The 16813-nt window shown below is 41.4% G+C and overlaps 1 protein-coding gene across 13 annotated transcripts in view; it reads right to left on the bottom strand.

The window, feature by feature from the left end:
• sox6 (SRY-box transcription factor 6) overlaps positions 1–16813 on the bottom strand; it is a 138715-nt gene that overhangs the window by 10831 nt on the left and 111071 nt on the right. For all 13 annotated transcript variants that reach the window (XM_067496408.1, XM_067496401.1, XM_067496399.1 and 10 more), the window contains 4 exons: positions 16056–16205; positions 13839–14019; positions 13507–13694; positions 3428–3533 (listed from right to left, as the gene is read on the bottom strand). In XM_067496408.1, coding sequence (XP_067352509.1) covers positions 3428–3533; positions 13507–13694; positions 13839–14019; positions 16056–16205 — 625 coding nt within the window. The remainder of the gene's footprint in view (positions 1–3427; positions 3534–13506; positions 13695–13838; positions 14020–16055; positions 16206–16813) is intronic.

The raw sequence follows: 16813 nt of genomic DNA, 5'->3' as shown, positions 1-16813 counted from the left end.
AGGCCCCCTAGGTGGTAGCTGGGGAGGGGGTGAAACAGAGGGAGTGCTGCTTAATAGAATTTATTGTGATTCATGAGGCCCGCAGCTGAAGTGTGACAGAGCGATATGAGAATCCCCTTTTAATTTGTCTCTCCTGGAAACACTGCCGATGAGCAGCATGAATTACAGTGAGAAAGAATGATTGTGGGTCTGTATTGGGAGGAATTTAAAAAAAAATGGGAAAAGGAGAGCTGATAATGATGAACCAGAGGGAAAAAAAGCAAGAGAAACAGAGGGAAAATGCAGTGGGGCCCAAATGCCTATCACACCTGTGAGCTGCAGGCTTAGACTCGACTGTGTATCAAGCCAGAGGGTAGCACTGGCCCGACCATCCCCTCTCCTCCCCCCTTTTCTCCTCCTTACTCACCTTTGTTCCGTGGGCAGACCCATAATGTCACCCAGGAATCCGCTCAAGAGGATGAGCCTCAGTGAGCAGGCAACAATCACGCAAACCTGCCAAGCCCTCCGTGTGGGATCAACTCTGACTGTAGGTATTTACTGCTGACAATGGAGCCTCTCCCTCAGAGCAGGATCAGGCTAGATTAATGTGTATGGATAGAGAGGACACAGCTCTCAGTGTCCCTGCTCCAGCCTGAACTCATAGCATTCTAATTAAACTATTACAAATTACAAGTGATCTAAGTAATAAGTAATAACATGCCAGGGCTTTTCTTTCTTTTACAGTTAGGATGATTTGAGTTTGAGTGCATGCATGTAGAAACTTGGGAACAAACAGCCAACCTGTTTCAACACGAAGGCTATGGCTTTTACTTTTGTCTGATCTATCCTCTCTCCGGTGGATTTAGCCTAAAGTGGAGTCTAACCTTTCACAACATCCCAGCTTTGCACACACAAAACGCAGTGCTCTCACATAATAGAAACTACAACTCTTGTGGGTACATTTAGTTGCAATTTTCAGCTTCAGATTTTGCTCATTGATTGTATTGATCTGTTCAGCCATTGTTGTTGGGGCTTGATAAATCATTATGCCTGAACGTCCTCGTGGAAGCTTTCTTTGCTGGAAAACAGCACAAACCAGAGGTGGATTGTCATGGCCTCACAGTTAAAAAACTCAAACATAAAACAAAAACCTCTTTAAACAATCAACTCAAAAAATGTCAAAACAGCTCTGTGCTATGGATGTGAAGAAACCCATCACCAGTGATCTGTAACAACAGCAACCAAACAGTGCTGTTCTTCTCATCCTCTTCCATGAAGGTTTTTTGTCAGACGCTGCTTGGCTGAAGCCTCTCTTCTGTTGATTTCTGGTGATATTATCACACTGAGGGTTTGGATTCATACTGTTTCCTTCCTCCACACACATTTGAACAACTTCTTTGTTCTCCATGGACCCTCATTGATGCGGACGGTTTAAACAAACACACAACCTCAGCTACACAGCAGCTCTCCATACTACCATATGTGAATGAACAAAGCGCCTGGCTGGGCTGAGGCCTTTGTGGTATTTAGTAATGTTTTCATCACAGCTTAAGAAGACCTAATGAATTTGTGGTAGGATCATGCATGTGGCTCTTGGCTTTATAAAATGAGGGAAATCCTATCTATTTCAATTCTTTTGCCACTTTTTTTCCCAGTTTCAGTCGTTAGGACTGGGGGTTGCTGTATGTTCTACAAATATTAGCTTAAGCAAGCTAAAGCTTTCTGTGAAAAGTTGTGATGACAGAAGTCGGCTGTACACTGGGCCTGCTCAATGTGGCTGCTCTGTTCTGAAGGGAAAGCTGCTACACACCAAGGGGCTTTCACACCCTATGTCAGGCTTGTGAGGTACACCCAGTAATTTTCCTTTTCAGAAAACACCAAAGTATAAGCAATGTGTTTTAAACTACAGAGGAAAAGTTTCTTTTAATATATGGAGGAGATTCAAAATGAATTAAACTCCCTCTAAAATTATTGCATTTGTTGCTTAAATTATGAATTTCAAGAGAATTCAGTAAGCATTGATTTGGTAATTTGCAGGTCAAAATATAGAAAATCGGTGCTGTCTAAGCTATTAAAGAGAGCACAAATAAGCTGAAATGAGATGTTTCCATATAGCAAGGTATGCCAGGAAGCCAAGCCTCTGTTGGTTCAAGGAAGAGAAAAACCTCACAACAAGGATTTCAAAGTAAACATGTTCCCAGAAGAGTAAACACTTTGTGGTTCACATCATAAAACCCTGCTTCACATCATTCAGCCGTGTGTGTTTTCCTGTTGGTGAAGCTGAAAGCGACAGGCAGATGTATTTGTGGTGTAAGAGAAGAAATGGTAACTGTGTGTGTGTGTGTGTGTGTGTGTGTGTGTGTGTGTGTGTGTGAGCTGTGTGTTGGGCCATGGCTCCCAGTCATTTCCCCCTGGGAAGAGGACCTCTACTCTCCTCTAACCCCTGCTTGCTCCTAATCCATAGTCCACTGGGAACACTGATGTGAGGCTTTTGGCGCGAGCCTTTCCCTCGGCCCTGAGCAGGACTTAAAAGGACACAACTGCCCTGGTGCGGACTCTGTTTCAGTCCCGACTCCACAGTAGCCACAGAGGGAGGGTTCCCACTGGGAGAATGAGCCCTGGAAGCACATCTGTCCGAGGAGTCAGACGGGTGGGATGGGATCTGCTGCTGTGGCTCACATGGGAAACATGTCAATGAATCCGCCAAATGTACCTCTAATTCTCATCTTCAAGATTGGGTGTGATGTGAAAGTAGATGTGATTAAAAAAAGACATTTCCTTTAGAGTTGGTAAACAGACTTCTTTTTTTTTATAAAAGTCTATGTGAACCAATTATGCAGGGGTATTTCTTTCTAAAACTGATGGGAAATGTGTCAGAGATGCTATTTAAAGTTGTTGATGGGTTACATTGTCCTGAGAAATATCTATCCCTCTGCTTTGAGTCTCTTTGAGGCATCAAAGATGACTCAGAACCAATTTCTTCTTTGCTGTGGCTCTGAAGTGCCATGGAAACTGCCAAATATTTATGCTGGGCAAACACTGGTGCACTGAGGTACTCCTTGCCCCTGTGTAGGAGCTCATGCCACAAAGGGAGATGACGCTTTGTCACACTGGTGCAACCCAAATTTACAAGCACAACAGCAACAGGAGCCGAGCTTGTAAAAATGCCAGCTTTGTCCTCAGGCACTCTTGTCCTCTGCTCATCTACCTGTGAACACACACTTCTCCACATACCAATACAAAATATCTAATGCTGAGACACATGAAGCTGCAGCATTGTCGGCCACCAAAAGCCCCTTTTTAGAATAAATGAATCTACTTTTGGTAGATGCTTTTGCATAGAATTCACAGCAAGTTTTATTAAAATTGCAGATTTCATTTGCTTATGTGGATTCAAAACAATTATGTGGGGAGAAAATAAATAAAGAGTGAGAAAATACAGCCTTACCATCTAGATCCTCTGGCCTGGTGAGGTCAATAACTCTGTGGCCGATCTTTCCTTCCTCACCCAGCTTGCCAAGGTGGTGGCCAATGCTCTCAAAATGCGCCCTCTCCTACAGGAAAATACAAACAGTCAGGTACACTAACAAGCACATACATATGTGTTTATACAGTGATAGAAATGTAAAAATAGGCCCATCAAGAAAGTGAAATTTTGCGAAGGAAAACGTGTGTTTGATAAATGGAGGTTCTTTTGAAGAGCTGCTCTTTTGACATGAGCTAGATGTAGCTTTTTCCTCTCTCATCTCTCTATTCAGCAGCTGTTATAATGGATGACAGAAGGCAGAGAGACATTGAGGGCCAGGGGTGCTGTAAATAGATTTACAGAAGGATACTTTGTGATCCCAAGCACACAATGGGGCCGTGGCCCTCTTTGCTGTGCTCAGATTTTCCTCTGTAATCTTCTCCTTACATCCTCTCTTCCAGGCTGCAGCGCCCAGAGCTCAGCGAACATCATTTATTCAGAGTTCATGCTTTGGAGAACACACCGTGTTTTCCCGTTTGTCATGTCGCTTTGTGCTCAGATTAAACTTGGCATCATGTTGTACTTGATGCACAATGAAACCCTGTCATTCAGCGCTCCGTGACAATATTAAATGTCATGTCCGTGTGCATTTACAGAATAAAATAACAGCTTTCGGGGGGCCTCTGAATAGTTGCTGCACATTACACTTAATGTATTATGCAAGGGGAGAGTGCCGACTGCTGCTGGCTCCATTGTTGAATGACCTACTTCCTCAGTGAATACACAGGGCATTAGCAAAAGGCTGTCTTTCTCTCTAAAGACTCAACTAGGAGTTGGACACTTTGACTCTGCATGATACAAATAATCTCTTCTCCCCCCTCCCAGTTTTTGCCTGGATGACACTAAAAGCAGACATGTTGCCACCATTCAGAAAAAAAGCATTTGTTTTACTCCCATGGTGAATGTTCAGCCTCTGCCAAAGATGTGCTGTCTGCCCTGACCTTTGCCTTTTATTTTTTTTTCTTAACATGCCCACGTCACACACAGTCTCAACACATACTGCACACAGGTAGAGTCCCCATACAATACTAACAGCTCCCCTGCCACACATACCAACACACACATTAATCTTTTAACCTCTTCGTTGTAAAGCATTACATCATTTAGTTGTTATTGTTTTTTTGACGTTTTCCCCACGGGAAGTTTCTTTTTCCTCACTAATAGGAGAAGGTGCTAAAAAAATAAGTACACCTAACCATTGTAAGTGTAAATATTTATTTTTACAGTTGCATCATTTAGTTTGTTGTGTCGTCTTAAAAAAAATCATCCTGGCAACAATAAACGTGAGTAATTATGGGACATTTTGAAAAAAAAAATTTACATTTTTCTGACTGCTTAAAATGTTTTTTTTTTTTCCCTTTGAGGGTTTATAAAGATAAGACGAATGATGAAGATGGTTCAAGTCCATTTCACAGGCCTTTCACAGTATTTTGATTTCCTGATGCTTTTATTCATTCAAGAACTATTCCTCAGAAGAAAGGACTGCGAGACAGACAGAAATAGCACTGCAATTTGCCATCATACTTGAAGGAGCAGTCATTATTTATGGCCAGCTGAGTGATTCTGATATACAATTAACCACTACCTGCTTATGGCCTGTGATTAGAGCCTGCCTGTCTGAAGGCCCTTTGCTTACTTAAGTGTTTTCTAATTATGACATGTGGTGGTCCCTGCTGGGCAAGAGGATGCTTTGTAAAGAGAAGATGGAGTATGGTGCCTTTCTCTGTGTCACATTCTGTGTAAAGCAGCACATGCATGAGTGTGCACGCACGCGCACCGAGAGGCGTATTTATCACCCAGCCACATTATTGCTCTTAATGAAAGAGGCTAGCAGCCCGATGACAAAGTGACTGATGTGTGATTAGCTGGATGGGCAATGGTGCTGCTTCAGAAGCTACTTGGACAGTCCACTAGGAAGACACAGCGGTCACGGTTACTGTATGTCTGTAATAAAGTAGACATCTCATCTCTCTTCTGCGCTTCGTTGGCCCACTCTGATCAATCAAGTCCTTTTATAAACTCATGATCATTAAGCATCATGTTGGGCTGAGAAGGAGAGGGAACAGGGCCCATCCATCAATGAATTTCATTAATAAGTAGCTCTGTGTTGAACTTCTGTCTCCACTGCACAAAGTCATATGATGAGCGAACATCATCACATTAGACAGCTGGGACAAAACTGAATGAGGTTCTTGTTCAAGCTTTCTTTGAGGTAGCTTTACTTCATTTTACAGTAAAAAGGATCATGTGAGGATCATGTGAGAATTGGTTTGTGACTACACAGAAAACATTCCCTTCATACGATGCAGGATTCAACATAGTATAAGATGCATTAACGATATGTATTCCTCCTTATCTTGTGTTGGCTATCCTAATTAATATCAGACTATCTGAGCAATATGGTACCACAAATTTTCATAAAAGTTTATATACTGAGCTTAATATACTTATTGGTTATAAGTTTAGTAATTTATATCTGCAAATTTAAATTATAGTTGAAATTACAGCCATAAATTATCTGCACAGCATCAGGGTTTTGTTTTAGGGCTGGAAAATATTCCGTGAACTAATGCTTCTTTACTGCACACGCATCAAGTGCTGTGATAAATTGATGGCACTTTTATTATTTTATAGTGTCATTAAATTTTTACTGATCACTCTGACACAGAGAAGTAGCAAAGGACATGCAGTATCGAGGGAAGCTGGACTTCCTGCCAGCAAAAGAGAGGGTGAGAGAGAAATAGAGGGAGCCCAGCAGTATATGGCTAATTTAAAAAGGTATTTATAATGAGCAGTACAAGGGGATGATGAAAGATTTTGAACACAAAACATGCAGAAAATAATGCTGCTAAATGCTGAAAAGCCTTTGAAAGAAATAACGAGGAGTGAAAGAACAGATCACAAGATAAAGATAAAGAAACAGGAAACAAAAGATGTAACAGTACACATTATTCCCCTCCCACTCTGACCACGAACCGCTGGCAAGCAGCCGGTCCCTCCCTCAAATGACTTCAGCATGCAGCTCTCCACCCCACAACTAAAATTATAGCAGTGCACTCTGAGCTGTAGTGGAAATCTGCCACCCACAATAATCTCATCTGCCCTGCCTGTTTGGGCTTTTGTCTTTTAAGTTTAGCAACAGATGCATTTTGTTCAGTTGCACATGGGTGACCAGCAAACTGAGGAAGAGTGGAGGGTAGAAAGAGGATAGGTGGGAGAGTCTGAGGAACTTCTTGGGCGAGCTCTTGTCAGTGCTGCAAAGAGAGCTTTAATCTGGGCAGCCACAGAACATGTGCCGGAGGCCTGCTGCTCTGCCCACAGGGTGTATTCTGGGCAAAGGCGGGTGGCGGACGGCCCTTTGCATTGTGCCTACTCCTGCCCTATATTTAGGCAACGTACTGCCAATCCTGACACTACCCTCTCCTTTGTAAATAGCCCCAGGCAATAGGCAAAACCATATAGCCTTGAGTGAAGAAAGTCGTATAGATAGGGGTGCAGTTGTAGTAAAGGCTGCTCCGATTGTTGGCCCCGGTTTGACCATGAGGTTGGACGTACCTTAATTTGCAAAATTTAAATTTTTCTTTATGATAAGAAATTAACAGACTCCTCATCAGAACCCAACATATGTTTTTGGGTAATTAACAACCTGATTGCGCTATTGGCAAAGAAAGGCTCACCCAAACCAGGCTATAGTCACTACTGGAGAGATTTGGATACTTTCCTCTCAGCACTTGGATAAGTGGACAAAGAAGGCCTCGTGCCTGTTATAATGACAAGCCCTGGGCCAGGTCCAAAGACCCCTTTAGTTAAATTTGTTATGTGTTGATTGATTGATAAAATATAAGTGTCATTGGTGGTAATAACCAACCTTTTCGTGTGACTTTGAGAACAAAATGATCAACCAAAAGGAAGACGTCTAAACCAAATGATGCAGGCACAGATTGAGATGGCATGTTTGCTTGCCATTACATTTTGACATCAGAATAATCCTGACAAAAATACTGCGAGCTGAGCAGCATGATACATTTTATTTCTTCGTATCCCACTAGCCCTTCTTTGAAATCTGACAGCAGTAACTAGTGAACTTCCTGAGATCTCTAAACTACTGGTACAGTGCCATCTATTTTTTTGTAATATTGGAAAGTACAGTATCCGATCACAAGTGATAAAAACTGTTCATCATGGAAGCCTATAATGGTTACATCACACACCTGGTTCATGGCAAGTTGAAAGCAGGGGTTCTCTGACCACCATACAGGGTTTTATGCATTAGGTGTCACTCATCACAGGGGTCTGCATTGGTCTAAGACTTCTTTCTGAGAGTCTCAGACTGAAATCCCACAACAATCTGTCTCAATCCTGATGGAGACAAAGACTGTACTTTGACATAGCTACAGCTCCTAGCAGCTCAGCACCTCATCTGTTTTGTGTTTTTATTGTAACCAGCTGCAATGCTATTTATAACTCTGCAGCTTTCCAGTAGTTTTTGCTAGTTTTGAACCATTTAAATGTTAAGTACATCCAGCCATGCGGTAAACCCACAGTTTCTTTCATGCAGGCTGTTGCTCTCTTTTTACCCGCAGCTCTCCGGAGTTAAGTCTAATGCAGGCAGCAGCAGAATCAACAGTAGCAGCCACAAAAGGCTGGCATCTGTTCTATGGTAGTCGTCCTAAACATCACACAGGGCAGAGATGGCTAGCTATTCCAGTCCCATTTGTATCGACTCATTTGTTTAAAACGGGAAATAAGGAGTTTAATTTAATTATGGAGGTTAAAAAAAAAAAAAGAGCTAATTCCAATCTGGGCTTTGTGCCAATTTAATGTCTATTGTTTGTTTTTATCAAAAGAATGGAATCATCATTCAGGATGAGTTATTTTTGTTAAAGGGAAAACCAGTAAAATTCAAAAAATATAGATTCTTCTTTAGGTCTCGTTGTTTACTTTCGGAAAATCTTTTACATATACTTTTAAATATACCATACATGCTGTAATATGTTTATGTTATGTTTATACTTTATAACCACCTGAGCACCCTGACACATTTATGGCGCAGTGTTCCGTTATGTTGTTCTCCACACTGTTCAGATCCTCTGTGTTGACATTATTTACTTTTACGTTTCAAATCCTCAATGATCCAAACTGTTCTCTTGGTTCTCTGGGATTGTGAGGTTGGGCTGTAACCTGCCTTATCAAACCCTCCAGTTTGCAAACAGCAGGATATTAAAAACTGCAGCGTTACCAAAACCCCTTTCACATATGGACAAAACCTGAAGACTTGTTGGACACTGGGGCCATTATGTTCCTACTGCAACAATGCCATAGACTATAAATGGTCCTTTGTGGCCTGTTCTTTTCCTCTGCCTTTGTTGTATGTGCTGTGTGGTGAGTGCAGCATCACAGGTTTTAGTCACTGTGGCCAGCAGCATTTCTGAACAGCTGCACCAGGCCAGAAATTCACCATGTAAAATGACAACTGTAGAAAATAATGGAGCTACCACCGCCAAATGACCCTACCAAGATGCAGTCTTGATGTCTTTCTGGGGAAGAGGCGAGACAGAGTGAAAGACCTGACCTGGGACAGGAGCCCGCAGAGGCACATATTATCCAGAGTCATACATTATTTTTATTCTTTTGGCAAACATGAACAATTGGACAAAGCATTAATGTAAGCAATCTTCACAATAGCACTTGCTGGCTACAGCCAGTGTCTGGGAGCTGAGCATAATCTAATTTGGATGGGCAAACCCTTGTATGCCAAGGATTTACATTGCAGCCAAAACGCCTTGCTTTGCAATTTCCAAGACAGCAGTCGAAAAGGAGCAGAAAATTGCTTCCAGGGCTGCAGACCAGACAAGATTATATTCAAAGTCTTTGTGAGGACTTTGCCTGAATAGAGCCCTGGCATCACATACACACACACACACAGAAGCACGTATGCACACACACACATGTACACATGAGAGAGGGAACATTATAACCACTATAACCAATAGGTTAGTAGTCTGGATTTTGTCAAGGACCAGCGTAAGCTCCATTTGAATATTTACAGGCTGAGCTTTGGGATATGGGAAATGGACAATTGAAATCATCAATACTGAAGAGATGTGCTGTTGCGGGGCAGAAAAGGGCAGTTCAATAGGTTAATACACTGGCCTTTCACCTTTTGATTCCAGTTAGGGACATGTCAGCAGAGGAATATATTTTATCTCGCACAACCTTCAGGACATCACAGGAGCTACATCTATTGGTACTAAAGCAAGAGAAATGGATACAACGGTGTAGAGATCTGTCACACAGTATTCAGGTTTCAACAACAAAGCTTGTCGATTGCCTCAGGCCCAGTACCCTGCAGATTTACAGACGTGACTGGTCCATCACTGGCCCAAAACCAGATTATGCTTTAAGCTCTTGAATTTGCTTGAATTCTGAGCAGTTTTACTGGGCAGGACCTGAGTTGGGGCCTTTACTACACATGAAAGTTAAAGTGTGCACTGGAAAGTGAAAATAAATTGTTTTCTTTTGTAACAGAGGAAATGATTGCTGACACTGAAAATTTAATTAATGCTCCTCTTTTTATCTGCAATCTTTGTGTAAAAGTAATTTACTTACCAGACTGCAATTTACTCTTTACAGACAATTACACCATCGATGTGTGTGGCGAGGTCTAGTATCACCTATTATGTGTGTTGGTAGTGCTGCCGTTTGGCTACACTTGACCAACTTTTAGTGAGAGGACAGATGAATAGACTTAAATACAACTTAAATTTAGATTATGGCTTTTGTTGTATGCATTCTGTTTTATTTGACTAGTTACATTAAACTGTCTTCTTATAATGAGTGTAAGCTAAAACATGGAATTTTTTTTTAAATTTACCTTTTATTTATTAGATTGGTATGCTAAGAAAGCCATAGCTTAAATCGGTCATGTGACTTGAGCTGGTGAAAATTTATTTAAGTAAAGTACTTCACCTCTGACTTTGAAGCCATACACTGTATTCCAGTAGGTCATAAATATGCACTTAGTAATTTAGCAAAAATAAATAAATAAAAATTATATATTGTTCACGGACAGACACACTTTTGTTTGTATTTATGTCTTTTTGAGGTCAAAAATGTTGCCGCCAACATGGCAACAGGGTTGAATCTCTGTATATCCCATCTAAGTGAAAACATACAGATACAGATGCTTGGTATTTATTCACCCATGACCCTGAAATACAGAATGCCCAGTTATAGCTACAGTGCATAATAGAAGGAAACAATTCAAATGGTTACAAATGGATTCAGATGCACTGTATTTGACTGTAGGCATACTGATGCATTCTAGGTAAATGCTTCCACTGGGCGAGGAAGAGACGCTAAATAATGGAACAAAGTCATTGCCCTCAGCAAACAATAATACCTTTACATAAATATTTCAAAAAGGTAAATTGCAGGAGGGTTGTAAAAGGTTTTATTGTACTAATGGGATCTAGTAAAAACAGGCAAATAAAAGATAAGCAAGAAAAATTTGCTCTTGTAACGCATGATTATTTTGACACGTCCTCGGGTTAAAGGGTGTTCGACGCCATGTTCTCCTAGGTCAATGCTTAGGGAGGGAGAGGGGGGAGAGACCGAGAGAGCTATAGTGATAAAGGTTGGAGAGGAATGCATTGTACTGTTGGGACACACTTTGTAAGAAAAGATGAATTGATCCATCTGTAAGCAGCACTTACACCCACTCCTCTGCCCGGTCATTACAGTGGGATAAATCAATATTTAATATCTCCTTTTAACAGGCACGCTGGATGATCTTAACCTCTCCTTAATCCCATTTATGTTACCTTTCCAGAATCTTCTTCATGTAAGCTCTCACTATGATAAACTTCCAAACAAGAGACTGGGAGGGGGAGCTATTAAAAACTGCACCATATTTATGTCAGGCGTGGCGCTTTTTTGAAATATTAATATTCTGAAACTGACCAAAGTGAAAGCTTTTAGCTAGGGCATTCAAACCTTTCTAGTGTGTTGCCTGTATCAGCAAAAGTCTCTCTCTCCCCTTCTGCCACTGAATTATAACCTACTGTTCTTTATTGCAGCCCAAGGATGAAGATGATGGGGCAATTCTTTTAACTGACTTGATAAAGCGTGCCTCTAATTTTACACCATCCTAATAGGACCAGTGTCACCGGAACTAAGAGCGGACAATATTTCACTGTGATTTGCATGACCCAGAGTGTCAAACTTCAGCTCAGTTAAATTGTCATTCAGCAAGACATAATCATGATGATGTTGCAATGAAAACAGAAACCCATTACCTGAGCTTATGCTTTCAGATTTCAGATTATATCAATTGGTATTTGCAATGATATACACAGTGGGATGAGCAAGATGATTTAAAATAAGGATTGGGGCTATGCAGCAATCACATTTTTCACCTCAATGTTCTTTATTTGTTATCTGGTATGACATTTTGGGTGGTCAATACTATAATCGCACCATTAAACTTATTTCCATAATAGCATTTAGGTTTATGGCTCCGTTATTACTACTTTGCATTTCCCTACCCTTCCCCCAAAACACACACGTTTCTTATTTCCTTTGTTCAAGACAAACCCGGTCAAAACTTTGATTATAGGTGGGGAGTAAATGACAAGCAGCGGTTTCAAGCAGAAGACCCCTATGGATAAAACAAAAAACCCTTACCCACCTTTGAGATGATTATTACTGTATAACATAGGTTGAACAAATGTGTTTAAAACTCAGAGGAAACAAAAGTACATACTACAAAACACAAATATGGAAGACGGTGTTCTGCTCCATACCTACAGCCTGTTTTTTAGCTGAGCTCTGCCTCTTGGAAATGGCTGCCCACAGGCATTGTTCAGTTAGAGCTTTCATGTGGTAGCAGATTTGGCTTTTTTTTTTTTTTTTGACCACAAGCTCACCTCAGTTGGGAGGAAGGGACTAAGAGAGCTTGCATACTCACGCTAAAAGCTTCACATACCATGGTGTAACTCCACAAAGAAAGCCAAGCACATGAATGAAAGCCTAGAGTTGAATCATGTGCAAGATGGAATTCAGACAGAAATGTGACATGCTACAATTATACTTTTTTTTGTCGGTACAAAAATTATATTGTGAATTGTTTTTAGCATTATTAAATTCCTGTTTGTTCTGGTTAGTACGGGATAAGTGCAGGAGAGGCTCTGTAGATGTTCTCTCTGTGGGCTGTGCAGATTTATTTCTTCACTTCAGCAAGAGCATAGTTGATTGCCACCTGCATAGACAGTGATCTCTTCCAAATACCAAATTAGAGGGAAATCAAAATAGATATTCATTGACTGTTTTACATATACATTGACCTAGTTGAAGCTGTTGGTTGAAAGTGTCAGGTGCTGAAATATTAATGAGCATCGCTCCCAGTTCCTGCCTGCTCCTCACAGCCAACTGGCAACATGGCATCAAGCAGAAGAGAGGAGGACAGCTTTTTTTCTCTCCTTGATTGACTCATCGATTGAAGATATTTTTAAAGGGAATCCCTGGGAGTGTGTGCTCCTGGTACAAAGCAGCCCCATCCCGCGTCAGGGGACGGAGAGGGCTGTAAGTCTGCTTTAATTGGGCAGAAACTTCAGAGTCTTCTTAACCCACACCGGGCACTGCCATGGCCTGTCACAGCCCTCACACCAGCAGCAACAACGCTGAGCCCTCTAAACACACACACTAACCTATTCGTACTAAATTAAGTAAACACATGTACACACTGGACTATGCCAGCTCTTATCAACACGGCCACCCTGGACGAGAATTAAAGAAAAAATACTATCCTTAAGAATTACTGCTATATCAAAATCACCATGTTCCACTTTCTTTAATAGTTTCTTTCCTTTACTACTTACAGAGAGACTTACAAGACTCTTTAGGGTCAAATGCTTATTTTGTGCTTCATGGAAAAAGCTTGCAGTGGAAAAGACAAGATTAGGGGATAAAACTGCCGCAGACTGTATGACAGTAGTGCTAACCTTGTCAGCTCTGCAGTTGTTGAGGCCCACTGCACTGAGGGCGGACAGCTTTGCCTCCATGCCCTGCTGGTGATGTTGCAGCTGTTCCCTCTGGATCTGCTCTCTCATTTTCCGAGCCTCCTGGATAGCCTTCATCACTGTGTCCTGATCCCCGAACAGCGCAGTAGAGTTTAAGCTAGACAGAATATCTATAGACAGACAGACACACAAAATGTAAAGAAATTGAGATATGGATACATATCTGGATGTGAGTTCACACTGTGCATATCTGTGCACAGAGCAAATCTGTGTATATTTGTGGGATATTGTTTGTGACACTCTTGAGGTCTTACCCAGAGATGAGCCCCGGCCTAGGCCTCCTCCAAGCGGGCTGGGGATACCACCCTTGCCCATAAGACTGTTGGGGCTGCTTTTACTGCCGGGGAATAGGTTTTGTGTTGGGGATGTGGGGGATTTGACCAGTTCTGTCGTCTTTGGCCGAGCAGACAGGTTGAGCGGCTGTGTTCCTTCCTCCTACGACAGCAGAGATAGGATTATGAGAGAACACAGATATGAATAGGTGGCCTCCCCTTTTGGAGGAGCTCTGGATTCCCAGACAGCACAGTTCTTCTCTGTTCTTAGTTAATTACAGGATCCCTTTCCTGACCCACACCTCCTCTCTGGTTCTTCTATTTGCTTTTTTTCCTCCTCTCTCCTCTCCTCATCCATCGTTCTTAGGAGCTGTGCCACTGCGATCTTCCTCACAGTTGCCCAGTGCCTTTGTTCACACTAATTAAAGCAGATTCTGCCTCTCTGTACATCTTCATCTGTTCTCCCTCTCCTCCTCCCTGCTCTCTGTATCTGCACTCTGGTTCAAAGAATAAATAATGACCAGATAACGGCGGTGCCAATGATCAAAGACAGCTGTTCCATTCATCAGATGTCGACTTACATTATCTCCTTCATTAGCTTGTTCTCTAATTTCATTCCTCATTTGTGCATACTTGGGTTTATCATATGCTTTGATAAGTCTATTCCTAAATAATACGTGACTCTACAAAAATAAATACAAACTTAATAGTGTTGTTATGAGATGCGGTCAGAGGTGCTGTTTTTTCTGAGCTGGTTAAATTGTCAGGAGCAGTTACTGATAAGCAGCGCTTTTGTCCAAGGTGCCATTGTGAGGGATTTTACCACTGGGACCAAACATTTATCTATGGGTTCTTGCAGATAAACAATGGGAGGCAAAAGCCAGTTGTTTGTTTTAGGAGTTAAAATTGTAAACAATTTTAACTCCTAAAAGTAGAATAAATGCACACCAAACAAATTTAACACAAGTCCATGAGCAGTTATTCGCAATATATATGCAAAGCTGACAAAAGTTGAAAAGAAATAGGCTTGGTTTTCCCTCAAAATAAAATATCAAAATAAAAAAAGAGGAGAGATGTCACTTTGCACAGTATAAATCGCCCTGTATATACAGCAGTCTTTTAAATCAGATTAGGGCTTATGCTGTCGTTAACAGTATTTTTCAAAGCCCAAGTGTCTCCTTGTCCAAACATATGGCTCAAGCATAGTCTGCCCCAAGGCTATGTTATTGCTGTGCCAATAACAGTTTGTCATGCAGTGAAGCTGAAAGCAGACAAACAAAACTAAAGGCAGTTTGATTCCATTGGACTGTGGACACAGATGGCAGGATGCCAATGTATGCTTGCTTTCCATTTATATATGATTCATTTCATTTGAAGAACCCAATTTTGTAATATTTGGAAAGGTTTGCAATATTTTGACTAGAATTAGTGTTGTATTAATCGTGGGATAATTGTCATCCATCTAACCTGATAATTAAAGAATTGCACTGGTGTGATGAAATGATGATGTTGAGTCAACTTGATGGAAATTTCTAGGCAGGAGAGCTCTGTGTATGCCTGTGAAGAGAAATCCAGAGTGCCTTCCTACCATTTTAGGACTTGATTTATGGCCTTCCTCCATTGTGATATTATTAAGCTAAACTACTCCAAATGGGCATATGTTTGTGATTATGGCCTTAGTGAGTGAAGATGATGTATATGGCCTTTTCTCTGCGTGGAGGTCTAGTAGAGACATGCCATACAGCAGCAGAAATTACACATCTGCATTGTGATGTTTTTTTTTTTTTTTGAGGAAAAAAAATCCTTAGTCCTTCTTTTTGCTTTACTCTTGTCAGCATTTGTATAGCACTGTTGTAATGGTTTTTATTCTGTCTCTGTTAACAAAAAGTAGAAGTAAGAAACCTTTCATTGTGAAAAAAAAAAAGAAATTAGAAACCATGTGTTCCACTAATTACTGTCTTGGAGCAGTCATAGCCATAGCAACCATGTCCACAGAGTTCTGGCTAAGAGAGAGAGCCTTGTTAAAACCCCACAGATTGATGGCCTGTTAGAGGTTGGGTTTCACACCGGTCATGTAACAGTGAAGTAGCGAACAGTGTAGATGCAAGTTTATTCAGACAAGACCAACTATGCTAGACTAGGTCAAGTACCACTCAAGGCCTGTGCTGGTGGGTGGGCAGGTTGAAGCAGTTATAGTACCTTGACTTGAGTGATGGGGCTGGAGGAACTTTTGTCATTCTTCAGAGAGGAGGGAGAAATTGGCCCACTAGCATTAATGGGCTGGGGGAGTGGAGGCATCTTGGCTCCAGGAGAGACCTGCATGCTGGCAAGCTGGGCGGCATACAGTTGCTGTAGGGAGGAGGAGAAACCCACAAGGCGTTAACATCCAAATCCAGCAAACATTCGAAGTTTTATATTCTGTCTTTTCCTCTCCCTAGATCTCCCTCTGCTTCTGTGTCTGCCTTCATCCCCCCCTTTACGTCTTTCCTCTCTTTCCATGAGGCTGGCAGAGAACCTCCATCAAAGGTCTTAACTGTATTTCAAAGGCTGAACCCAGAGAGAGACAGCAGTCTTAAAAACCACACAGAGATGGCTTTCATTCAAAATACTTGGAGCCCCTATTTTCCACTCATCACAGAGAAAAGTTTGCCGACTGGATGCAAGTGTGTTAGCAAAGATCTCTCATTTTTCTAGATCTACACAGATTTGTATTGAAGTTTCTAGCCTGTCATTTCTCTCCACACTGCCATGTGAGACAGTCCCACTCCACAATGTTAGAAACCCAACCTCAGTTGGATTGCCATCACAGAATATCTTAAATACAAGCATTATTAAGGCTTAGAAACCTGCACAAAGAACACTGATGCAATCACAGTTATTTTCTTTGGCGTTAAATCAGTAAGTTGTCCAACTGTTAGTTAGACATTACCACACAAGAGGGTGGTTCAAATGACTGG

Source organism: Channa argus, chromosome 2 (assembly GCF_033026475.1).
Source record: "Channa argus isolate prfri chromosome 2, Channa argus male v1.0, whole genome shotgun sequence".
Lineage (NCBI taxonomy): Eukaryota > Metazoa > Chordata > Actinopteri > Anabantiformes > Channidae > Channa > Channa argus.
Note: the sequence above shows the minus strand (reverse complement) of the source record. Positions and strands in the feature narration are given on the sequence as shown.